This window comes from Babylonia areolata, chromosome 26 (genome assembly GCF_041734735.1).
Source record: "Babylonia areolata isolate BAREFJ2019XMU chromosome 26, ASM4173473v1, whole genome shotgun sequence".
NCBI lineage: Eukaryota > Metazoa > Mollusca > Gastropoda > Neogastropoda > Buccinidae > Babylonia > Babylonia areolata.
In genome coordinates this window covers 31942001-31968611 of record NC_134901.1, presented here as the reverse complement: position 1 = coordinate 31968611, position 26611 = coordinate 31942001, and the positions used below count along the sequence as shown (strand labels likewise).

Genomic DNA, 26611 nt, shown 5'->3' with positions numbered 1-26611 from the left:
TGTGTCAGAATATCAGATCCAATGTGCCAAGTTTAGAGAATAAAAAAAGATATAAATATAACAGTAAATTCAGTTTGCACATAATTTGGCTTCTTTTTAAATTTTTTTGTGCCCATCCCAGAGGTGCAATATTGTTTTAAACAAGATGACTGGAAAGAACTGAATTTTTCCTATTTTTGTGCCAAATTTGGTGTCAACTGACAAAGTATTTGCAGAGAAAATGGCAATGTTTACCATGGACACACACACACACACACACAGACAACCGAATAACGGGTTAAAACATAGACTCACTTTGTTTACACAAGTGAGTCAAAAACTAAAAGAGGTTGGTTCTATTCCAAGGGAGAAGAACAGAGAGGGGATAATAGATCGATTGATTGATGTTGCATACGCTTGCACTCACTCACTCTCTCTCCTCACACCTATAGCAGGGCCACATGGAGTGGTTTTTATAGTGTGTTTATTTTTTACAATATACATGGGATATCAGCACACACACACACTAAGCAGTTCACCCTACTTAGCATACCTTACATAGCATAAGCAACACACACTAAAGCTGCACACACTGCATACTTTAAGTTCTTCTTACAAGCAGCACACCTGGAACACAAACACAAAACCAAACATCCCTCTCAGATAAAATCTTGAATACCTGGACATCACTGACATGAAAGGCCTATATACTCTCAGCGCCCTTCACCACATGTCCCACAGTATGCACTCTTCTTACACATAGATCTATGTGTGGTAAAAACAAGCTTCATAAAGCTTACCTTCCACTAATAGTGACGTACAATACTGTACACCATACCTATGACTGACCAATACAACCCAGAGTGTTCAACTCATGTTACGCATCATACAATAATGATTGTGTGCTACCATTACCAAACGAATCTCCTCTTTGTCTTCACAAAGTATCCCACTGGCACAAGTACATGTATAGAAATCATTACTTCCAACTTATCTCTGGTAAACAGCAATGTGCAACAACGTAGCACTGACCCTCAATGCTCTCATAGTTTACCAACTCATTAATCACATTACAATGTTCTTTCCCACTTTGTCTGAACAAAGTAAACCACTGACACATAGCACAGCTCCTACACATGTTACCACAACCACCAACAAGTCAAACATGTGTTCCACAACACTTGCTGTTACCCCCATGTGCAAACACACATGAAAAATCTTCAGTTTCAGTTTCAGAAAAATCCTCAACACACACTGACACAGTGTTAACCTGTTTATCTATTCATTTCACATTTAACCGACACCACCTACTATACAAAACAAGTAATACATAAAAAAACACATCAAAACCCATATTAAGTGTAGCAAAACCAAAATATTATACACACCTGCTTCACACATACCATCTCCATAACTTCTCATCCCTAAATGCTTGCATTGTTTCCAGTCAGTCAACAACTGACAATACACTGACATATCACTGCAATATCATTTATGCCAGAAATCAGAACAAAATATCTGCAACCACATAGAAGGGGGGTGGGGTGGGGGGGGACTCAAAAGATATAGGCCAATACTTCCCTCATTTAGTGGGTAGCTTTCACACATTAACCCTTTTTTCCACAAGCCACAAGATCAACTTAAACTGGCTATTCACTGACACAAAACACAGCCCATCAATACAAGGATTTCCTTGCACCTCACATCATTCAGTCAGCCTGTGTCAGTTTTCAGCTCTTCTGGGAAACAGCTAGCTAAGAACTAGCTGTGCTGACTGGTTTTATTCCTCCCCACAACATGCAAGCTACAACACTCACTCCCCCAAGTTGAACTGAAGTAACCAATCTTAGCTTGTCCTAGTGACGCTATTTTAATGACAGATTCACTGAAAATGACGTTGATTGTCCAGTTCAACAGCTTGATCTGATTCGCTCATTTCAAAACTTGTTTCTACACACTTCTGTGACAAGTTCAACATACTGCGTCACAAAGAGAGGGGAGAGGGAAGGGGGTAAGGTGTGGGGGGTGGGGGGGTACGACTTGAAAGACAGACCTCCTTATAGTCCAGGGCAGATACAAAAATGGTCCAAATGTGTGCAACAAAACCGTTCTTTTCACGATAAAATAGAATATATCATACTGATCACGCTGACATAAATTTGACCGCTGTAGGTGGGCGGGAACATGATTAGATTTTGATTTTTAATAATTATTTTTCACACATCTGGCCATGAGAGGGCGCCTTACAAAGAGTGGCAAGGCAAGAGCAAGACAGGGTTATGCAAGCGCGGTATAAGGGGTTGCCAGAGGAAAGCGTACAGTGCGGTACAGTACATGTTACTGACTGCTGCCGCGCTGATGCTGCCCTATACCCTCGTTAGTAGGACACTGCGGCTGATGACAGATACCGTACAGAAAATAAGAGAACTCTTTGGGGTCAAAAGGAAACAAACATTTTTAATTTCATGTATTTTATACTAAATCGATAAAAGAAACAAACTTGGAAATACTTCATGCTCTGCTTATTAACGAGTAGTATATAAATATTTAAATATGTGTTAACCAGGTTGTTTCAATGAACATTGTCGGAGCACTGTCCAGAAAATTAATTCAGAAAGCATGGAAGGCAGATGATGGCAAAATCGCCAGCATCATGTCTTGATGTGAAAAGAATGGTATGAAATACATATTTTTCTTTGGAAATGAACAAGAATTTGCAAATGTGACTCACGAACCCTAGCGCAGTAGACACGTCAGTTTACCGTGGGAAAGAAAACGCATCTGGCTGAGTATGAAGTTGGCAAAATGAAGTGCATCAGATAGTCATGAAGAGCAAAGACTGCCTGGAAGATGAAAATGGGTCAGTCTCGAGAACCTTTTGGAAATGGGGGTCTCTCAGTCTGATTCAATATAAACATGTGTTTACAAAGATTATTCAAATGTTTCACATGTTATCAGGATTGCAATTGAATAGAGAAATGTCTGCAACAATTTTGTGAGAATCTGTTTTGTCCTTGTGTCTTAAATGTGTTGAAAATTTTCAAAAACATCCAAAATTTAGGCGCCATTTTGTGACATGACAATGTGTCTGAACATGAAGTGGTCAGAAACAAATAAGTACAAGCCTTTTAAATCCAGTACATACAGACATGATCAATATTCTTCTCTTGTTATTATGGAACAATGATCATGAATAAAAATTGTATATTAAGTTCGAAATAGTACGCAAAAAGACCGCGTGACAGACGTAAACAACCCGTTCCTCTTGACATTTTTTTTGGTTTTTTATTCATTCAAAGGCAAGCACATTCATGAATACACTACACGTTCTTTACTTGCAACAGGTTGTCAACACATCTATCTTCGGCAGCACATGCGCTCATATTCTGGCAAATATGTCTATCAACTATTTAAATGCAATCGACGTCATATATCAATTTTCGGTTCTGCTTTTCTGTGTTACTTCTTTGCATGTAAACGTCCCAATAAAAATATACATGCAAACAAAATTAGAACTGTTTTCAGATAAATCATGCAAATTCACTGCGGGAAACCGTAAATCAGTTTGACAAACACCCTTCAGTCGTATGTGTTTGAACACAGATTCAGAGGATAGCATTTGAAATGTACATATTTTACACGGAAATCTCCGGTATGTTCATTTGCACCCAGTGGTTGATATATTGCTTGAAAATAAACTGTGTATGTTAATTTCGTCGTTGTTATGGTTTGTTTATGCATTTTTCTCTCATCTGATTACGTTTAGACACAACCACTGTTTCTGACACATGGCGAGATGCAGTAATATTCGGATACTGGCGTAAGATTTCGTACCAAGTCAACGCATGTAGTTCGATAAGACTGCTTTCAGTTGAAGACTTGTTGCATCAAAAGTTCCAAACAACAAAGTTCAAAGTAAAAAAAATCAACCCCTTTATATTACCTTGATTCTGGCTTTTGCTGTCTGGTGAAGTTTTATCACGAAATGATGTAGTTTATCACTTCACGTGACAGACGAAGTATGGAGTGAAAAAAACCGTGTCCGAACATATTGTGTCCGTGCATATTGTTTTGCATAATTTGATTAGAATAGCCACATTTTACATCACAAAAGTTCTGAAAATTGCTGCTCCCCTTATGGCATTACGACCGCCTACAGTCAAGAGAATGGATTACCTCGCGTCATAGCATATGCGAGCAGAAGCCTCGGGAAAGCTGAAAAGAACTACCCGGAACACAAGCTTGAATTCCTTGCACTCAAGTGGGCTGTTTGTGAAAAATTCAAGGACTATCTGTACGATTCTGTATTTACAGTTCACACAGACAACAAGCCATTGACATATGTCTTGACAACAGCAAAGCTTGATGCAACTGGGCACAGATGGCTCGCTGCTTTGTCTGCTTTCAACTTCACCTTGAAGTACAAATCCGGAAAAAAGAATGCTGATGCAGATGCTCTTTCACGACTGCGTCATGATGCTTCTGATGAGCAGCCAGTTGAAGAACTGTCACATGATATGATCCATACCATTTGTAATGCGAGCAGCTGTCCTGTGATAGAAACACTCTGCATGTCTGAAGAAGTTGTAGATAGGATAGCTGATGCTGACGGCCAAGATCTTGCAGATTTTACAGTGAAAGACTGGCGAAGGGAACAGGAGCGAGACAGAGTCCTAGGCCCTTGGATGATGTGTGTCCGGAAGCAACAGAAACCCAGACACACTTCAGGATCAGCTGAGGACAATGCTATGATGAAGAACTTTGAGCATCTGAAACTTCATCGTGGCGTCTTACAGAGACACGTGGGTCGATGGAGGGAAGAAATCCCAGTTGGCGTTTCCATCATCCCAAGTGAACAGAGCACTCCAAGGTCTTCATAATGATATTGGACATCCAGGAAGGGACCGCACCATGACTCTTGTTCGGGACAGATTCTGGTGGCCAGGCATGGCAAGGCAAGTTGAAGAGTGGGTGAAACACTGCCCACGATGTCTGCGAAGGAAAGCCCATGGCAACACTGCACCTATGGTCAACATTACTTCTTGCCAACCACTCGAGCTTGTTTGCATGGACTATCTCAGCATTGAGGAATCATCTGGTGGCTTTCAGAGTGTTCTGGTAATCACAGACCATTTCACCAGATATGCTGTGGCTGTCCCTACAATGAATCAAACAGCAAAGACTACAGCAGAAGTGCTTTTCAATTCCTTCATTGTACACTATGGCTTCCCAAGAAGACTCCATTCAGATCAGGGAGCGAATTTTGAAGGAAAATTCATCATCAAGGAGCTGTGTAAGACAGCCAACATGGAGAAGTCGCGTACAACAGCATACCACCCTATGGGAAATGGGATGACAGAAAGATTCAACCGAACTCTGCTTTCCATGTTGGTTACACTGGAGCCGGATCAAAAGCGTCAATGGCACAAGTATGTTCCAACTCTGGTGCACACATACAATTGTACCAGACATGAAAGTACGGGATTTTCACCGTACTACCTCCTCTTTGGGCGAGAACCAAGACTACCAATTGACCTTGCATTTGGGCTGGAGAGGAAAGGGAGTGTAAAAAGTCATTCAGCATACATCAGTGACCTCAAGCAGCAATTGGGAGAGGCGTATAAGACAGCAACGAAAGCTGCTGACGAGGCACGACGACGACGGAAGTCGCTGTATGACATCATGACTCGGGGAGCTGTCTTGCAACCCGGTGACAGAGTGCTTGTCAGGATTCTTGCCCATGAAGGGAAGCACAAGTTATCTGACCGTTGGGCGGAAGATGTGTACATTGTTCAGTCTCAGCCAAATCATGACATTCCTGTTTATGTGGTCTGCAAAGAAATGGACAGGTCAGACCAGCGAACGCTGCACAGGAACCACCTGTTACCAACTGGTAGTGTGCCAGTGGAAACTCCAGCAGTTAATAACACTCCAGTTGCCACAGAAAGACCTGTTCCCAGACCTCGACGGCACATAGCTGAGAAACGGAAAGAAAACTCGTAACATAGACAGAAACAGAGACAGCATGCCGATGAACTCTGATGTTGAAGAGAATGAAGATGAAGATGTCTTGATATTCCTGTAGGAAAAGGATGCGCAATCTTCACAAGCTGAAGATGAGATTCCAGTGACGCTCACTGATAAGAGAAGCGCAGATGACATTGACATTACATGTGTGTGTGAGGCCACAACTGCATGTTTTTTGTGACGGATTTGTTTGTATTTGGTTGAATTCAATGATAAGGTGGGTTTTTTCTTCTTCATAAGTATTGTATTTGGGCTCTCTCTGTGTGTGTCTCTGTCCCCCCCCCCGCCCCCCCTCCCCTCTAAGCCTTGGTACACGTTCTGGTTGTGAGATGACCATTCCCTTACAACAGGGATCTGAACTGAATAACCTTCCCCGTATACCGAGGCTGTGAAACGAGCTCTGGCATATATTCCGGTTGTGTCATAACCATTCCCCGGTTACTATGGGGATGTTAAACAACCTGTCCCGTATTACGACGATATGAAGTAGGACTTTCTAGATAGCGTACATGTGAAATAGCCTGTCCCTTATCACAATGGTGTGAAATAACTTGTCCTGTATACCACAGGAATATGAAATAAGCTTTGTGGAACATATTGCATGTGAAATATCCTTTCCAATATGCCATGGATGTTAGATAACTTGTCCATTACCACAGGGATGTGAAATAAACTGTCCCGTAAACCGAGGATGTGAAATAAGCTTTGGCATATATTCCAGATGTGTCATAACCTTTCCCTTATCATGGGGATGTTAGATAACCTGCCCCGTATTACAATGATATGAAGCAAGACTTTCCAGATAGGGTACATGTGAAATAGCCTTTCCCTTACCAAAATGAGTTTGAAATAACCTGTCCTGTATACCACAGGGATATGAAATAAACTTTCTCGAACATATTGCATGTGTAATGTCCTTTCCCATATGCCATGGATGTTAGATAATTTGTCCATTACCACAGGGATGTGAAATAAACTGTTCCGTAAACCGACGATCTGAAATAAGGTTTGGTATTCGTTCTGGTTGTGAGATGACCTTTCCCCTACAACAGTGATCTGAAATAACCTTCCCCGTATACCGAGGGTGTGAAACAAGCTCCGGCATATTTTCCGGTTCTGTCATAACCTTTTCCTTACCATGGGGATGTTAGATAACCTGTCCCGTATTACGACGATATGAAGTAAGACTTTCCAAATAGGGTAGCCTTTCCCTTACCACGATGATTTGAAATAACCTGTCCTGTATACCACAGGGATATGAAATCAGCTTTCTCGAACATATTGCGTGTGAAATATCCTTTCCAATATACCATGGATGTTAATTAACTTGCCCATTACCACAAGGATGTGAAATAAACTGTCCCGTAAACCGAGGATATGAAATAAGCTTTGGTACACGTTCTTGTTGTGACATGACCTTTCCCTTACAACAGGGATATGAAATAACCTTCCCCGTATACCTAGGGTGTGAAACAAGCTCTGGCATATATTCCGGTTGTGACATATAGTACTCCACTCCAAGGCAACGAAACAAGCGATTCTGAACATTGAGCTTACTGTGCCATACGAAAGTAGAATGGAGGAAGCCCACATCTACAAGACCGAGAAGTATGCTAGTCTAGCCAGCAGCCTGAGAGAATCTGGCATTAAAGCCAAAGTCCTCTCTAGTTGCCATAGAGATTGGTGCAAGACGGTTTGTGAGCTTACTAGTATCTGCCAGTGCCTACAGCCTCATGAAACAGCTGTCGACTTCTGGCAGAGAGAGGAGAATGGCTCTCAAGGCGATGGCAGAAGCAGCAGAAAAGAGTTCCAGGTGGATCTGGTCGAGGAGATTAAATTTTCTTACTCAAACTAGGCGTACGATGGCTCAGTGGTTCAGTAAAACGTCTGCCAGAACTCGGCCGGTGACTCAGTCCTGAAGTAGCGACCACCCTGAAGGCGCGGGTTCGAACCTGCTGAGGACCACGGAAAAAAAGAAAGAAAAAAAGGCGGCAATACAAGGGCATCCAGGAGTCATGACCTGGGTGCAGCCCGGCCCCCTTAGAGTGTAAGGAGTTAAGGGTCGAAACACCGTGGCGTACTTGACTGAGGCCGGGGGGTTTCTTCTCTGAAGACCTTATACTGTCCAGCTCTCCCTAAAGTTTCTTATCACTGCAAAAATAAGAGTGGGTTACAACATCTTCTAATGGAAATATGCACAAGAATTGCCGGTCAATAAAATATTTGTAGGTTCCCGAATTTAGTATGCTTCAACAGAAAATACATGTCTTCGTCATTGTGTCATTTGTTTCAAATGAAAAATAATAGTTTGGTTGTTACTGTCAGCCATTTTCCACAATTATATGGTTTTACTGTCGGCTTTTTTTCCACAATTTTATTTATGTATTTTATCATGTATAGTTTGACAAGAATCGCTTACCATAATCATGCACAAGGGGACACAACCAGAACTGATCATTGCCGAGTTATGCGATCTTTGTTATTGAGTAAGAGCATAACTTCTTCGTGTTGTCAGTTTACCTTCCATTTTTCGAAAAAATGTAGAAAGCAGGCTGCTATTATCCTTTGTATTGGTAGGTAACATTTTATGAGGGATCACTTCTTCTTATTTTTTGTGCATGCGATGTGTTGAATATTTTAGACGTGCGCCATCCCAGAAGTTTTCACTCTTCATACAGACGAAGATCTTGCATACTCATGATGACTGACTTCGTCATGTACTGAGACAGGTCAAAGAGAAAGACTGAACAAAATGAGTTCAAATTTCGACTGTGTTACACATATTGACCGTGTCTCAGTTTGAGTTAGCTCTTTATACACAGATCAGCTATTACGTTATGGCTCTACACACATATAATCTATGTAGTCGATCAGTGTTGAGCTAGTATATAAATTACATAGATCGTACTAAATATAGCAGAAGGTGTTTGTTGTCACACTTTCTTATAAATGTGACTTATGAAGTTCTAAACAGGCACATTATTTCTAATAATTCAAGATCTGCTAATCATCACATGTTTGATGAAAGAGACTTTTATTCAACACAAGAGTTGTGTTTCACAGACTATGTATTATGTAGAAAGTAGATTTGATAAGAAGCTTTGTAATCATCATGTAATGTAACAATCACAATAAAATACTAAACATACATCATGGAAAACTAAACACAAGGTAAGTGTAACTGTTTCACTCTCTTATGCACTGGAAGTTCCAAGGTTCTTCTTCTTTTGTGTTTGTGGGCTGCAACTCCCATGTTCACTCATATGTACACAAGTGGGCTTTTATGTGTATGACCGTTTTTGTTTTTTTTACCCCATCATGTAGGCAGCCATACACTGCTGTCGGGGGTGTGCATGCTGGGTATGTTCTTGTTTCCATAACCCACCGAACGCTGACATGGATCAAAGGATCTTTAACGTGCGTATTTGATCTTCTGTTTGCGTATACACACGAAGGGGGTTCAGGCACTAGCAGGTCTGCGCATATGTTGACCTGGGAGATCGGAAAAATCTCCACTCTTTGCCAGCCAGGCACAGTCACCGAGATTCGAACAACCCGGGACCCTCAGATTGAAAGTCCAATGCTTTAACCACTCAGCTTTTGCTTCCCTCGTTCCAAGGTTCAGTGCAAAGAAGTGAAACCTAACACAACAGTAACACCCTGACAGTACAAAAAAACAAGTTATCAGACTATCATTCATATTGTTGATAACACATGCTTTATATGGCTTATCCAGTTGAATATAATAAAGCATATGTTTCTGAGTAATGCATTTAGATCATGATGCGTGATCTAGTGTGTTGCAATTTCTCCATTAGAGCGAGGGATAGGTGAAACTGATCTTAGAATAGATCTGACTGATCAGTATAACATAAAAAAGAGAATACAGTCCAAGGAATATTCCTATCAGAGCTGAGAGCATATAGTTCAATGAGTTGATACGTCACCATGGGATAGGTGAAATTGATCTTAGAATAGATCTGACTGATCAGTATAACATAAAATAAAAAAAACCACCGTCCAAGGAATATCCCGATCAGAGCACATGGTTCAATGAGTTGATACATCAAAGATTATTGCGTCTTGGCACTTTAAGTCACTGAGATGTTCGAAAAGGATATTACTGCATTGGAAGACAACATGGCAACACCAGGGTAATTTAGATGTGACCAAGCAACAAAGCAATAAGTAAAGTTTACTGACCTTACATGCTATCAACTTACATGTTTGTGAAAACAAGCAGTGTATCCAAATTTGTAATACAGTATCAACACATAAGACAGAGTTGCGACAGCAAACTTGAGCAGGCATACTGTGATGTGTGACTCATGGGATGAGTGAGTGAGGAGACAACACTTACAGAAATCTGGTTAGCCAAGGACCACTCAGGCTTTAGTGCATTACACATGAATTACAATGTATTGTGATTAGTTCACCAAACTGGGCCTCACAGCCTTGAAACTGAGCCAGTCTGTGTCAGTTTTAACTTCTTCTAGTATTTATATTAAACTGTTATGTGTTGTAGTTTATTGAACATCTGTTCTTTGTTGCAACTTATCACATTTAATTGTTTTCTGTGTTGAAATTTGATATTTTTAACTGTTCTGTTTTGAAATTTATTATACATTATTACCTATCATGCTTGTAATCTGTACCACAGACTTCACCACACTTCATTTCTCTTCACACACACTCACACACACACACACACACACACACACACACACACAAAGATGTTAAATTACGCATGCATGCATGCACGCACGCTGCATGTTGTGGAGTTCCTGCAGAATAACATACTTTTTTTCAGTTCTAATCAACTGGAGAGAGAGAAATTCAGATTTTTTTTAGTCGCTGACACCTGAGGAAATGGGTAAGAAACTAGCATAGAACATGATACAGTGTAATGAGACAAAGATTATAATCATATGAACAAACAAAAAAACGACACCCCCTTGCTCTTAAAAGCCACTCACTGTATGTAGTTGACAAGCAAAGTGGAATGGGTATATATATATATATATATATATATATATATATATATATATATATATGGGGTCAGTTTAGACAAGAGAGTTGTTATGAGTTATTAAGTCATACTCCACTCTTCTATCAAAAATTATTGGCACATGCATGTTATTTTGAGTTATTAAGTTATACTCCACTCTTCTGTCAAAAACTATTGGTACATGTGTCATTTTGAATTGGTATGGGTGACTGTGTAGGCTGACTGCAAAACGTTGGTGCATGTTGTGATTGATGGGATCAAACAACTCGCATAGAGCTCCCAACATGGATTCAGATGACGACCAACAGAATGACACAATGGAGAATTCCAGAGATGCAGATGATGCAGCAGGGGATTCAGCCAATCATGATCTGCCAAGTATTGTTGCCTATTTAATACGCAGGTAAGGAGTAAGTTTGGATTTTCTCTGTATGAGTATGTGAGTGTGTCTGTGTCTGTGACTCGGTGTTTTTGTGTCTGTACTTGTGTGTTCTCTCATTGCCAGTTGTTCTTGTTAGTCAGTAGTGTGTGTGTGTGTGTGTGTGTGTGTGTGTGTGTGTGTGTGTGTGTGTGTGTGTTTATCACTGTATGTTTATGTGTATGCTAATAGTCTTCAATTTAAGTCTTTCCAATGATACTAGTTTGAAAAAAAGGGGAGGAAGCAAATTGTTTGGGTGCATGTGTGTGTGTGTGTGTGTGTGTGTGAAGTAAAACTGATCTTTATTAAGGGTAAAGGAATAAGCTTATACAGATTTTTTGCTTCCTGCCCTCAGAAAAAAATACAACAGAATAAAAATAATGAAAATAAAGGAAAAATAGTGGGTGGGGGGTGGGGAAAGGATAATATGAAAACTGATACAAGCAACACACAAGAAGTTCTATTGGAAAAAAAAGCAGTACATGTGCAAATAGCAAACAAACGTACACTTATGATGCTGACACAATCATGACATGCAAAGCAATATCATTACATCATTAACTTAATTCAGGAAGAAAAAGTGTGAGAGTAAGAACGAGACTGAAAGCAAGAGAGAGGTAGAGAAGGAAAGGGAAAGTTTCAGTTTCAGTTTCTCAAGGAGGTGTCACTTCATTCGGACAAATCCATACGTTACACCACATCTGCTAGGCAGATGCCTGACCAGTAGCATAACCCAGCACGGTAAGTCAGGCCTTGAGTGCATGCATATCTTTAACCCCTAGGCTACCTATATGACGAGATAACTCGTCAGCGCAAACATACATGTACGCTTCGCTGCCACAATGACAAGATAACTCATCATCGAAATATTTTGACTTTTCCCATGTTTGCATTGAGTTTGTTGACAAAAATGCTGGCAGCTTTAGCTTGGGGAATCTTTCTAGATTCTATTCATAGCTAGAAACCCCATCTATGTCATGAGGCAGTCCTTCATTTGAACGTTTTGGTTGGATTATTGTCTCAAGAAGGTGTCACTTCATTCGGACAAATCCGTTACTTATGAAATAGTGTATGGTTAAATCATGTAATAAAAATTCTGTGTGTGTGTGTGTGTGTGTGTGTGTGTGTGTGTTTATCAACTTTGTGTGCTCCTGTGCATTCTCTTATTGCCACTTGTTGGCCTTGAATAAATAGTGTGTGTGGTAAAGTCATATTAATGTATGTGTATGTTTGTGTGTGCATTTTCTCCCATCAGGTTCCTTGTTCATTAGCACACACACACACACACACACACACACACACAATCAACATTTGATTTGTTTGTTTTGTCCCGCCAGGCAGATATAAAGAGATAACAAAATTTACCTTTATGGAAACTTGAGATGTGGTACTTACAAGTAGGAAACACACACATACACACACACACACAAACACACACACACACACACACGCACACAGAGATGTATGTGTGTGTATAGGAGAGAGAGAGAGAGAACGAACAAATGAAAAATTATTTTTCAAGGGTATTGAAATAAGCAGAATAACAAAAATGCTTTTTTCCACCCAGCCCTGGGGTAGAAGATAAAGAACAAGAGAGGCAAGGCCTTCAAGACTCACTTGTGATAAATTAAGTCCCATAGCATTAATTACAGAGTAATTTCCCTTTTTTACTATCTGCACGAAAACGTTTGCAAAATAAATAAAGAATCCATGCTTAGCAAAAGAAGTTCCTGTTTGAACAAAAAATGATAATAATGACTCCTCTTGTTGTTTCAGAATAAGAGGTCAGAGTGCCAAGTTTAGAGAATACAAAAAATATAAATATAACAGTAAATGCAGTTTGCATATAATTAGGCTTCTTTTTTTAATTTTTTTGTGCCCATCCCAGAGGTGCAATATTGTTTTAAACAAGATGACTGGAAAGAACTGAATTTTTCCTATTTTTATGCCAAATTTGGTGTCAACTGACAGAGTATTTGCAGAAAAAATGTCAATGTTAAAGTTTACCACGGACACACAGACACACGGACACACACACACACACACACACACAGACAACCGAACACCGGGTTAAAACATAGACTCACTTTGTTTACACAAGTGAGTCAAAGAATAGCACAAAAAAGAAAGGGAGACAATTGGAATACTAATAAGAAGAGAGAGTAGGGTGGGGTGTGAGAAAGAGACAATAAAGAAAAGAAGAAATGAGAGAGACAGTCAAAAGTTTAAAATTTGTATGGAAGAAAATAGCAAGGACAGTAATATGAAACAAATGCAAAGAAGTATTAGCTAAATGAAAGAAAATGTGGATAATATGGGAGAGGCAGTGAATCATATTTTGCAACCATCAGTAACATCAGAAAGAGTACTGGGAATAACTTATGGTCAGAAACAATATAAAGAAAGAATTATGTTTTTAAGCTCTTCAAGAGACGTACGCAACTGATTTTGTAAATGCATGCAGATGTTTTATTTCATGAATTTTAAGAATAGATAACATCACATTCCATGAGCATCCTTCTTAATAGATAAGACTAGACTTGAAAAAAATCAACTTTTGGGAATGGTACCATACTCTTGGGTGGATGGTGGATTGAGTTGGTTACAAATTGGCTTTTGATCTAAAGAAGGAGGAGCAGTACCAGACATAATTTTGAATATAAGAAGAGCCTTGTGTATAAGTTTTTACTTCATTGGAAGGATATTTAAATTTGTGTAATCAGATATCGATAAAGATGATGATTTCAGAAGAATTGATTTTATGGCTTACCTATGTAGGCTCAGATCAGGGGCATAGCCCTTGCTACTGGTACCATGTAACCCAGTACTACCTGCCGCATGTGAAGTCTCTCAATGACGGACCGGGCAGAGGAGGAAACCTTTCCCAACGGCTGTGAAGGTGGAAGAGGATGACCAAAGGGCATGGGGAGCTCTTAACTTTGGCTGGAAGTCCTCCAAGGAGACGGAACTCTGAAGAAAAAACCTGCACCTGTCGAGGCCATCCTACATGTGGCAGTATCTGCACCTGTGGGACTCTGAGCATTGGTAGGTGAGAGAGTGGGAAAGGGACTGCACAACTCCTCTTCACTAAAAAAAAGTCATCTGTGCTTGTCAGGCAACCAGGCTAATGTCGGAACGATGAGCTAGCCCTTCAACACCCAGCTTTCCCAAGCCCTGCGGCAATGGAGAAGTGGTAACGGGGACAGGCAGAGGATGCTGCTGGCAGTTCATAGTCACGACTCTGCACACAGGCGGCTGTGGGGTGATGGTTGTCCGCCGTAGACTGGGGCAGATGAGGCACCCGTATCCTCCCAGTGTCAGAGCGGCCCTTTTTAGGGACAGCACTGCTCTCCCCACATGGGGAAGGGGAGATAAAAGGATCCCTAAACAAAGCCTGCCTCACCTAGTACCTAGTAGGAAACTGCACCTACTTGGACATCCAACGCTACCGGTCAAAAACAACAGAAGAAAAGAACCAGGAGTCATGCCCTGACTCTGGGTGCCTGGAATGTTCGCACTCTTTTAGACAGAGACGACAGACCAGAAAGGCGCACAGCACTCATTGCTAGAATGCTTGATCGCTACCAGGTGGACATAGCAGCCCTGAGCGAAACCAGGTTTGCTGGTGAAACCCAGCTGGAGGAAGTTGGAGGGGGCTACACCTTCTACTGCATTGGGAAGCCAGATGACACCCCAAGAACCTCAGGCGTGGGCTTTGCCATACGAACCAAACTTGGACGACAGCTTGACAGCCTTCCACGTGGGATAAACGATAGACTGATGACCCTGCGTCTGAAGCTGTCCAAGGATCGCTTCTCCTCAGTCATCAGCTGCTATGCCCCGACGATGACCAACCCTGATGACATCAAGGAAGCTTTCTACAAGGAGCTCAGCCACACCATTTCAGCGGTACATAGAAAGGACAGGCTGATCATTCTTGGGGATTTCAGTGCCCGCGTCGGCGTGGACTTCTCCTCATAGCCAAAAGTCCTAGGGCAGCACGGCACTGGCATGTGCAACTGCAACGGACTGCTTTTGCTCTCACTCTGTGCACAGCATGGACTGACCATCACCAACACCCTCTTCCAACAAGCGGACAAGTACAAGAACACATGGATGCACCCCTGCTCCAAGCAGTGGCACATGCTGGACTATGTGATTGTCCAACAGAAGGACAGAGGTGATGTTTGCATGACACGCTGCATGAGAGGAGCAGTCTGTTGGTCAGACCATTGCCTGGTATCAGACTTGCACGCAAGCTCCAACCAGCCAGGCAGAAACCCCCTAGGAAGCTGAACATCCACCGTCTCCCTATCACCAAGGATGTGCTGCAGCAGCAAATCCAAGCAGCTCTCCAAGAAATTCCTGCATTGACTGATGTAGAATAGGTATAGAGACAACTTTAGAGATACTGTGTACACAACAGCAGCTGACACACTCGGCTTTGTACAGAAGAGCCACAAAGACTGTTTTGTTGACAACAACTCTGGAATCTCCAAGCTCGTGAACACACTGCATATGTGGCAGACTGTCAGAGGAAGAAGGACCAGTTCTTGCAAACCAAGCAACTCGTACAGAAGAGGCTACGTGAGATGAAGAATACCTGGTGGGAGAGAAAGTCTGAAGAGCTTCAGTCCACTGCTGATGCTCATGACATGAAGACCTTCCATGATGGTCTCTGAGCTGTGTATGGGCTGAGAGTCACAGGATCAACCCCTGTCTGAGCCTTGGACCAGACCACCCTCCTGACAGACAAAAAAGACATCCTTGTCCGCTGGGCAGAGCACTTCAACACCCTCCTCAACAGGGACTCGTCCGTATCTGACGAGGTAATTGCAGCCCTTCCACAGCTACCAGTCAATGACTCGCTAGCTGCCCCTCCCACCAAGGCTGAGACCCGGAAGGTTTTGAAGCTGACAACGTCAGGTAAAGCACCAGGAGCGGATGGAATCCAGACTGACATCTACAAGTATGGAGGCGAGGTGCTGACAGACAAGCCCTGTTCCAGTTCATCTGGGAGAGAGGGGAGGTCCCCCAGGATTTCAAGGATGCTTCAATTGTCCACATTTACAAACGTAAGGGAGACAAAACATCCTGCGATAACCACCATGGAATCTCTCTACTCTGCATCGCTGGGAAGATCTTCACCCACATCATACTGAACAGACTGGTTGACCATGTCTCCAACACAGTCATCCCTGAAGCACAGTGCGGCTTCCACTCAGGCAGGGGAACATGTGACATGGTGTTTGCCGTACGCCGGATGCAAGAGAAGTGCTGTGAGCAGAACAAGGAGTTCCACATGGTCTTTGTAGACTTGACTAAGGCCTTCGACACAGTGAACCGCCATGGTCTGTGGAAGATCCTCCTAAAGTTTGGTTGCCCAGAGAGCCTAATCCAACTGATTGCGTCATTCCATGATGGCATGCAGGCGAGAGTACAGGAAACACTGACATGTCGGATCCGTTCGCTGTGGTAAATGGAGTAAAGCAGGGCTGTGTCCTGGCACCCACACTGTTCTCCATTCTCTTCTATGCCATGCTGATTGATACCTTCCAAGACTGTGACCGGGGCATCTACATTCAGTTTCGCACAGATGGCAAACTTTTCAACTTGTGGCGACTCCATGCCAGGTCCAGGGTGTTTGAGGCACTGTTGAGAGAGTTCCTCTTCGCTGATGACTGCGCGCTTGCTGCACACACCCATGAGGACATGGAGTTCATTATGGACAGGTTCTTAACCTCCTGCAGGCGCTTTAGACTCACCATCAGCCTCAGCAAGACCGAGTCCATGTACCAACCAGCTAGCTCACAGAACGCCAGTGCCTCCCCCCCACCTGCAATCAAGATAGATGACACAGAGATCAAGTCAGTCGACAAGTTTTGCTACCTGGGCAGCACCCTATGCAGCAACGGAGCCCTTGATGGATAAGTGGCGCTGCGCATTGCCAAGACCAGCTCCGCCTTTGGCAGACTTAACAACAGGCTGTGGAACAACAAAGGCATCGGGCTCAGCACCAAAATCAAAACCTACAGAGCTGTTGTGCTGACCATCTTGTTGTACTGCTGTGAAACATGGACAACGTATCACTGTCACATTCAACAACTTGAGCAGTTTCACCACAGATGCCAAGAAAGATAATCCGCGTAAAGTGGCAAGACAGGGTCTCCAACCTCCAGGTCCTAGAGAGGAGCGGCCTGCCCAGCATCGAAAGCCTGCTGATCCAGTGCCAGCTATGCTGGACAGGACACATTGTCCACATGACAGACAGCAGGATCCCGAAGATGTTTTTGAATGGCCAGATGAAGGAAGGCCACCGTGAATTTGGAAGACCCTGCAAGTGCTTCAAGGACACCTTGAAGACAAACCTCAAAGCCTGTGACATAGACATCGCTTCCTTGGAAACTGATGTCCTTGACCGCTCTCGCTGGAGGATGCTGTGCTCTAGTGGCATATAGACATTTGAAAACAAGAGAATGCTGGCCATTAATGAGAAGTGTGAGTGAAGGAAGCAGGGGCTCAACTTCTGGAGACGTTTTCCCTTGCAACACCTGTGGGAAGTGCTGCGCATCCAGAATCGGCCTCTTTCCCATATGAGGACACACACCGACAGATAAGCCTGCCTGCCTACTCATCCGTTGGTCCGACGGGAGACTCCATCATGCAGGCTCAGTAGCTGTAGGAGAACATTGTCACTAGCTGAATCGGAAATGTATTGATCCAATGTAGGCATAGTAGAATAATTTTTTACAGTGCAAGTTTAAGAAAAGTTTCACTTTAGATAGTGGTATATTTTGGATTATATATTTTTGCAGAAAGCCAAATGTTATGTGATCAGACTAGGATATGTTTTTATCTGTTGTAAACCAAGAATTTTGGAACAATCTTCTTTGTCCATTATTTCATTGTTGACAGTGGTTGAAGAGAATTTCTGGCGCTTTTGTCCACTAGTAATGATCAAAAGTAAGAAAAAAGAAAAAAAAAAGATAATCATGTGACCTCTCAATAATCTTGTGTAAAGATGAGGATACTTCATCCAATTTAATGTGGTTAGTATGAAATGTGGTATTTTTGGCACACACATCTCACATGATGGTGTTAGGTACAAAGGCAAGTTGTTTATGTATAATCAAAATAAGACTGTCCCCAAAACAGAATCTTGAGGTACTCCATCTTTGATAGCTGATAATGAAGATTGAGATCTATCTGCTGGTGCTATTTATTATTGGAGAGAGAGAGAGAGAGAGAGAGAGAGAGAGAGAGGCATGCACAACAACAAAAAGAAGTTTTTGTTCAGAAGGCAAATTCCACATAAATAAAGTTGATAAAAATCCTGTAAAGAAATCATTTGAATCAACACATTAATTTTTTAATTCACTTATACATACACACTCAGAGACACACACACACACACAGCACATACACACACAAACACACACACACACACACACACACACACATACATACACACACACACATACACACACACACACACAGAGGGAGAGACATGTGCATGAACCAGTTAACAGGCCCACAAACTAACAGTAATTCAATGATATTTTAACAATAACAGTGTACACAGTTCTGTTGTTTACTCAGTGTTTGGACTGGATGATACTTTGAGAGCTGTACTTTATAATTGACCTTTGTCAACAAGCATGCATGCAGGAGTCATCATTCACATACTGTGGTACTGAACAATAAGTCTGCATATGTTTGGATCAACTTCCTTAATTAACAGCCAGTTTTGATTGATTTTGAAGATTGTTCATGATTGTTCATGATGAGATCTGTATTGACTGTAATTAAGCTGTTAATCTGTGCAGCTGTGACATATACACACAGCAAAGCTCACACAAGCATCGACATCAGATCAGTGACTGAAATATTGATGATAGCTTATGAGTTCCATATTGGGTAGAAGCGGTTGATAGGAAGATATAGTACTACTACAGTGTAAATGAACACAAAGTGGGAATGAATCAGCTTCTGTAAAGCCACTCAGTTCTGGTCGTGAGAGGATGTGGAGACCATCGCTGATGAGTCTGACTCAGGATAGCAAGTGCAGCTAGTTACATGGATATTTCCAGGCCTCAGTACAATACTCCTTTCAGTTGCAATCTTTACAAGTTTACTTTTTTCTCTGTATGTGTACCTTGGTAAATACTCTTTTTAATTACACATACTTAACCATGATCTTTTCAGTAACAAAGTCAGCTTTATATGAACATTTTCTCCAAAGTATTTGGGGTGGACTGTTTTGGGAGTGAGATATGGACTAAATCAAACTGCATGTGTTGAGAATAGACAGCCTCAAACTGAAACAATGATTGTAGTGACAACAGTTGCTGTGAAGGTCACGAAAATATCATACATCCAGTTGAATTTTCTGGAATTTTTACTGTGAATTGTATGGCTTGTGTTCGTGATGTTTCCATGGATACTGATGTTGGACTAGGCCTAGGTCATGTGGGAAGAGAAATGCATGGGAATGTGGATCAGGATGTATCATTCAGGCGTCGAAAGTAAGTGTTGGTAGTTTGGTTGGTTTCCAGTAGTAAGATGAGTTGGGAATATTTTCCTTTCACAGATTCTGATTTGATCCAGTGTTTACAAGGATGGATATATGGAAATATTAACAGATATTTGGTGTGTGTGTTGTTTTTTTTGTTGTTGTTTTTTTAAGTTTAATTTATTTCTTATCTGCATATTTGAATTAAACTAAGCTGGGATAAAAAGTGTCTTTTTAAGTGAGTGTTCAGTAGATTTTCACTTCTCAGTTTCCACATTTTTATTCGTTGACTTATTAATGGATTGGTGGATTCTTATGCCCCTTTGTGTCTTTCTGTCTGTGTGTCCATTTGTCAGTGGTTCTCACAGTGTCTCAGCATGATAATCAACAAACTCAGGTAACAAGAAGCAACAGTACTGATGGAATTTCACTGAGTGCAGTTTGACTGGAAAATAACTGCTTGAATAGCAGCAACACCATAATAGCTACTGAAGAGAGTAACTCTGATGCTCCAGTGTAGATTGCTGTGGGATCACCATCATCTTCGGACTGTCAAAAATTCAAACCAGAATGTATTAGAACCTCATGGAATTCATTGTAGAGATTTCATACAGGACAATCTGTTTGAAGCTCTAATAATTCCTTCCTATTTCCCCCCAGTTTCCCTAAGCTGTTTTCAGATTGTTTGTTAGAATACTGTGAGATGTCCCTGACATCAGGTAGTCAAGAAACATGATTGATGGATGGCTTTATGCTTGACAGATTGAAGCTGATGATTTCACAACACAGAGAATGATCATGTGAAATATACAGGGTGTGTGCTTGTTGCAGTGGACAGATTCGTTTCATCACAAACGAGGGTGATGACTCGGATGACTCTGACATCGAATTTGTAGGCCCTTCACGGCCCCCTCCCAGTAAGTGTTGCAGAGAGCTGGGAGACAACTGTGTCTACCTGTGTCTCTGGATCAGCCTCCCTGGCTATTTGCTTTACTATCTGGCTCTGTCTGTCTCTCTCTCTCTGTGTATCAGATAAATAGTCTACAGAGAACTGCAGCTTCACTACAGCTAAAAGTTAATATGGCCTAAAGCAACATAATTTCGTTTGGGAGGACACCTTGGGATGAGAGAAAGACCGACCTACAATGGAGTAATATAACCTGTAGTTAATGTGTATAAATATTTAGGTATATTCATTTCTACACGCTTATGCTTCGCTTTTGTGTGCCAGCAGAGCAAAATGTGCTTTATCATGCAAAATGAAGAAACTGTCATTGTGAAACAATGAATCTCTTGCGTTGTTTTTGAAGTTATTTGATGTTCAGATCCAACCCACTGCACAATATGGAGCTGAAATATGAATATCCTGCGGCTGTATGCTGTGAGAAAATACATATTTTTGCTCTGAAGAAATGTCTTGGAGTATTGCCACAGACGTCAAAAGATTTAGTGTATGGAGAAACGGCTAGATGATTTCTAAAGTTAAGTGCATTAAATGTTGGCTGAAATTAACTGAAATGAATACACAGAAGCTGCCATACAAGGTTATAAATTTCTGATAGAATTGGATGACAGGGGTGAGAGAAACTGGGTATCAAATGTTAAAATATTTCATATGAATTTGGGTTTGGTTACGTTTGGTTGAATCAAGGTGTCGAAAATATATATGCTTTTGTTTGTATGTTTCATGAAAGAATGATCGATTGTTGGTGGCAGAATTGGAATAGTCATGTTCAAAACAGAGAAAGATTTGACTTCTACACATTGTTTTGTCATATACAACATTTGCCAACTCAGATATCTGTGCATGCTGACAGACATTTGAAGCGCATTATGACAAAATTTAGGTAATCGTTGTCGACAAACATATCCTTGAAATCTGAAATGTCCAATATGTTTATCTTCAGTAGATGATGAAATTTATGTACTTTTTTGTCCTGGATTAAGTGATATATTTATACAGTTTTTACCACACAAGTACAGTAAAGACCCATGTTTATTTAGACTGATTGTATTGTTGTCATCAACAAATAAAAGCACTATGAAACATTTGTCTGTCTCTGTAAAGCATTTAAAAGACTATGTTCATATGTAACATAATAATCTGAAAAAGTTTTTGTTATGTTCATGTACACCTCTTTCTGAGTGGCCATGACCTTATGAATAAACCATCTCAGTCTCAGTCTCTCTTTCTTTGCTCATCTTCATATTTGTAGACATCTATTCAGCTGTTGACTTATCACTGCCTTGTGTTTTTCTGGTGTTTCTGTTGCCTTTTAGTTTTTTGTTTTCCTGTGTTCATTTTTATCAGATGGTCCTGTCTTTGTCATTCTGTTCTGCTGTCATTACTTATTTAATGATTCTTTGTTTTACAAGTGATTTAACCCCCCACCCTGCCCCCCACTTCGGTTTTGGAAGTGATGTTATCAGGGCCCAGAATTCTCATTTCATTCCAGGTGAACTATTTTCAGTTGTATAATTGTATTTGATTTCCATTATAAGCTATGTCAAATGTGTTTCCTTAGTTATACAAATGTGAAGACAGGTGTCAGTCTGTCACTATTATTCACAATGTTTTACTTTCCCTTAAGGGAGTGCTGTCATGAATGATTAAGGGGCATGCTTCTGACCAGCAACAGGTACCATCCAGATCACGGGGGATGATTTTGCTCACATTTGAATGCTAGGAGCTAATAGCAAACCTGAGGGGCACTTTACAGAGTGAAAGAACTGTGTCTTGTTACTTGATGCCTTATGTGATGACCCTCTTAGCATTGAACATTGATGTACACTAGAACACTCACTGGAGGAATTACCCTTTTCCCGAAGCACATGTCACTCTCTCTTCTCTCTCTCTGTCTCTCTCTCTTTCTCCCCTCTGTCTTTTGCTATCTTTCTCTTCCCCTCACTCCTTTGCTTCTTCCTCCCTTCTGTCGCTGTGTTTCTTTCTTTGTGATTCCTCCTTTGTCCTCGTCTCTCTGTGTCTCAGTCTCTGTTAGTCTGACCTCTGCATACTGGGTATATTCCTGCTTCCATCACCCACCTGAGTGCTGACATGGATTTTGGGATCTTCAGTGTGCATAGATACTTGGTCGTCTTGTCAGCATGGGTGTTACAAATGTGGTAACGGCAATAGCTGGTAAACACATAAGAATGTTGAACTCCCCTCTCTTTTGATCCACCAGGCGCCATAAGCGGGATTCAGGTTCAGATCCTGGACCTCCCATATTGAAACTGAAAGTCCATCACTTCTAACCAATTGGCTGTTGGTGCTTCTCTCTGTCTCTCAGTTCACAATTTTCACACACGCACACACACACACACACACACACACACACACACACAGACACACACAACACAGACACATACACATACACATATGCATACACGCACACATGTACACACGCACATGCACACGTGCACATACACATGCTCACACACACATTTGTGCTTAGTTGTACACACACACACACACACAACGCACACACACTGAACCCCTTTTGTGTGTATACACATGTAGAAGATCAAATATGCACATTGAAGATCCTGTAATCCATGTCAGTGTTCAGGGGTTTGTGGAAAGAAGAACATACCCAGCTTGCGCACCTCTGAAAACGAGTTTGCCGCCTGTGTAATATGGCTGAAGAAGACAAAATCCATTTTCAGTTTTTTCCCCCATGCTTTTTGTGATCTTTGAATGAAATTGATTCATTCAAAGTATTATACAGAGCCTTGTTCTTTCAGGCTAAAAATGTTGTTGTCAGCAAGAAATTAGACAAGTCATGTTTTCCTATTTAGCAAGCAAAAGGCAATGCACTGTGGCCACTTAATATTCTTCTTCAGAACTCGTGTTTGTTAACAGTTTCCTTTGTTATTAAATAAAAGTTATTGTGTTGTGTTCTTTTGCATTAGCTCCTTCAGTATGGGGCCAAGGCCTTAATCTAAATCAACATTTGCAGTCATATACTGTACCATGTCAAACTGATGCAAACTAGGCCTATTGGTTTGCTCTGCTTGGCCAAATTTTGAGCGGCTAACAGTGAAAAGACGGGCCCACCCGCTCTCAGCCAATCAAACGCCTCTAAAAACTATAAGCGCTTAATCATTCCTTTGGCCAAGGCTCTCCACGCCATCTTGTCAGGTTTACGCTCTGTCTCGTCTTACGCTTTTTTCGGCTATTCAGCGTATCCTTTTGGCCTTATTTTGTTGCATGCGGCTTGTGTTTATTGTATTCTTACATTCTGTGTACTCGATTCGACTCGGCACCCTCGATTCGTTCGATTTTTTCTGCCTCTAAGTCGATCCTGTCTTTCCTTTCTCTGTTGGGGGTCGGATTTTCGCTGGGTGCCTAAGCGCGGGTTCCATGCCTCGTGTGCCATACCACGAAGGCAGGGAATCATGATGCTGGGATTGAGACTCGGTAAGAGACTCTCCCAGGCCCGGAGCTCATGATTCCTCCCGATACGGACCGCGGCGATGCGTCGTTAGACGCTGATCGCGGAGGCGACGTTCGTACCAGTAAAACGGTCATGAAGGGGACCGGGGGGAAAGAGGTACGAGCGTCGCCTCCCGAGGTGTCCCAGCGCGAGGCAGGGAGAAGGGTGAATGGCAAGTCATCTCCGTGCTGTGGGGACTCGCAGCTAGGCGCGGACTCCCAAGGGGAGGCCGCGCCCGGCCATTACCCGGGTCCCCACTCGGAGACGGCCCTCACGTGCCCCATTGTTGTTCCCCCTCCTCCCTTCTCTGTCGACCCCCCTCCCCCACCTCCTTTTGGGGGGGGAGAAAAATTTGGTTCCGGGGGGGGATCTCTACTTTGCCCACCCCGGGCCAAGCCACCCCAGTCTCCCCACGGGAGGGGATTCGGGGCGCGTGGCAACCTGCTCTGCAGGTCTTCCCGCTATCCGGCCGGTCTCCCCTGCTGGGGGAGGCCCGTGCGTGTCAGGCGGTTCCGGGCAGTCAGCCCGCTCGTCTTCGGGCGGGACTGACACCCAAGTCGGACCTGACCTCCCTCCAACTTGGCCAGGTTTGTTCCCTTCATGGAGGTCAACGCACCAGTGACCCTTGGGGTTCGGGTCACAGTATGGCTGGTGCCCACGGGTGGTTACCCCCATTCTACCCGTACTGGGGTGCACCTAGGGTGCACACTGGGTTGCCGGGAGCACCAAGGGCCAGCCCCTTGTCCGCTCCCCACCGGACCCAACCCAGCACATCTCACAGGGTGACACACACAGCCCCGACAAGTGGGATCGACTTCTTGTCGGTCAGGTCGAGCTCCTCGACCAATATTGCCACTCTGTCCACAAATTGGGCCTCTGTCAACCCACAGGTGACCTCCACGGTCACAACGGCCTCCTTGTCAGGACCGACGGCTGCTCAGGGGCCCTACTCGGCCCGGCGGAGCCGGCAGTCCCCACCTGCCCAGCCCTCGGTCCTACAGTGAGATGAGTGGGTGTTTGTCCCCACACAGCACTCGTGGGTCACTCTTGCATCCAGGGACGCCCTCTCTGAAAAGGTGTGGCACCCACCATCCCAAGCATGGTTGGACCTACGGTCCACACGCTCCCCACCCGCTTCAGGTGTCAAGGACATAACAGTGGCGGCCATGGTCCCGGCTCGGGATCGTCCCAGCTCATCCCGCTGGGCTGACCACAGCTCACAGGACGCCCCAGTGGGTACATCCACTTGGGATGGCACCCAGCAGGGGATGGACTGCGAACAAGAGTGGGAGCCCCTGTCTTCGGATGAGGACGAACAAGCAGATGAGCACTCTTCGCCCACATCCCAGGGGGGACAGATTGAGCCCATGCCTCCCTAGGGACCAGCCTGAACCAAACTCGGACTTTGCCGAGCTCCAACTGACCCTCCCCAATAGGGTCACGTATGCCGAATCAGTCCCTCAGGCTACTTTGTTACCCTTGACCCTCCTTACGCCATGTGACTCTAACTCCAGAACCACAAGGCAACTCAGAGTGCCAGAAATGGTGCAGGTATGGCTTAATAAGCCAGCCCGCACTGTCAGGGGTGCTGCTTCCATCCCTCCTCCAGGCAGGGAGTCCCTCTCTGCCCCGGGCGCCTTTTCCCTGGGAAAGTTTCTTTAAGATTCCTCCAAGGGAGGGGTGTGGTCCTGGTACACACAGGACCACCCTGCCTACAGCGGAGCAGAGCCCTCCGCACAGGACAGGATGTTGGTCTCACAGCGCACCACCTTCCCCACTTCAGCTAACCTATACTTTAAAACGTTAGCAGAGTGGGACAAATTGGCCCGCCGCTGCCCCCTCGAGGTTTCCACGGCGTACACCTTCGACACGTTCCTTCACAGGGCCAATGAGCTGTGGGAACAGTGTCCGGTTAATCAGGACAAGGGGTCTCCTTCCTCAGTCCCGCCGGGCCTCTTCACCGACCAGAGGTTACACGCTTTTGGCAATAGGGTAGCATCTGGTCTCACGGCAGCTGCAGACACAGCTACCAGCCTTCACTTCAGTACTGTGCTAGCGCGGCGTGATGCCATTTTCAGCCTCTCTAACATTCCTGTGGAGGAGAGGGCTGCCCTGCGGTCCATCCCAGCACAGCAGCACTCCCTCTTCGGCCAGTTCCCGCCCCATTTTGTCAGCCACAGGGCAGAGACAAACAGGGAGGTGGCCTCATATTTGGCCCACACCTCTCATGG

At 43.2% G+C, this 26611-nt stretch overlaps 2 protein-coding genes across 2 annotated transcripts in view; one reads left to right on the top strand and one right to left on the bottom strand.

Moving 5' to 3' along the window:
- The window catches only part of LOC143300719 (2,5-dichloro-2,5-cyclohexadiene-1,4-diol dehydrogenase LinX-like), an 86759-nt gene extending 76473 nt beyond the window's left edge, over positions 1–10286 (bottom strand). The window contains exon 1 of the mRNA XM_076614597.1: positions 10230–10286. The gene's annotated coding sequence lies outside the window, so the exon portion shown is untranslated. The remainder of the gene's footprint in view (positions 1–10229) is intronic.
- The window catches only part of LOC143300718 (DDB1- and CUL4-associated factor 11-like), a 120209-nt gene continuing 102055 nt past the window's right edge, over positions 8458–26611 (top strand). Inside the window, exons 1-3 of the mRNA XM_076614596.1 lie at positions 8458–8579; positions 11232–11417; positions 20776–20861. Of these exons, the coding sequence (XP_076470711.1) occupies positions 11266–11417; positions 20776–20861 (238 nt within the window). The 5' untranslated portion in view covers positions 8458–8579; positions 11232–11265. The remainder of the gene's footprint in view (positions 8580–11231; positions 11418–20775; positions 20862–26611) is intronic.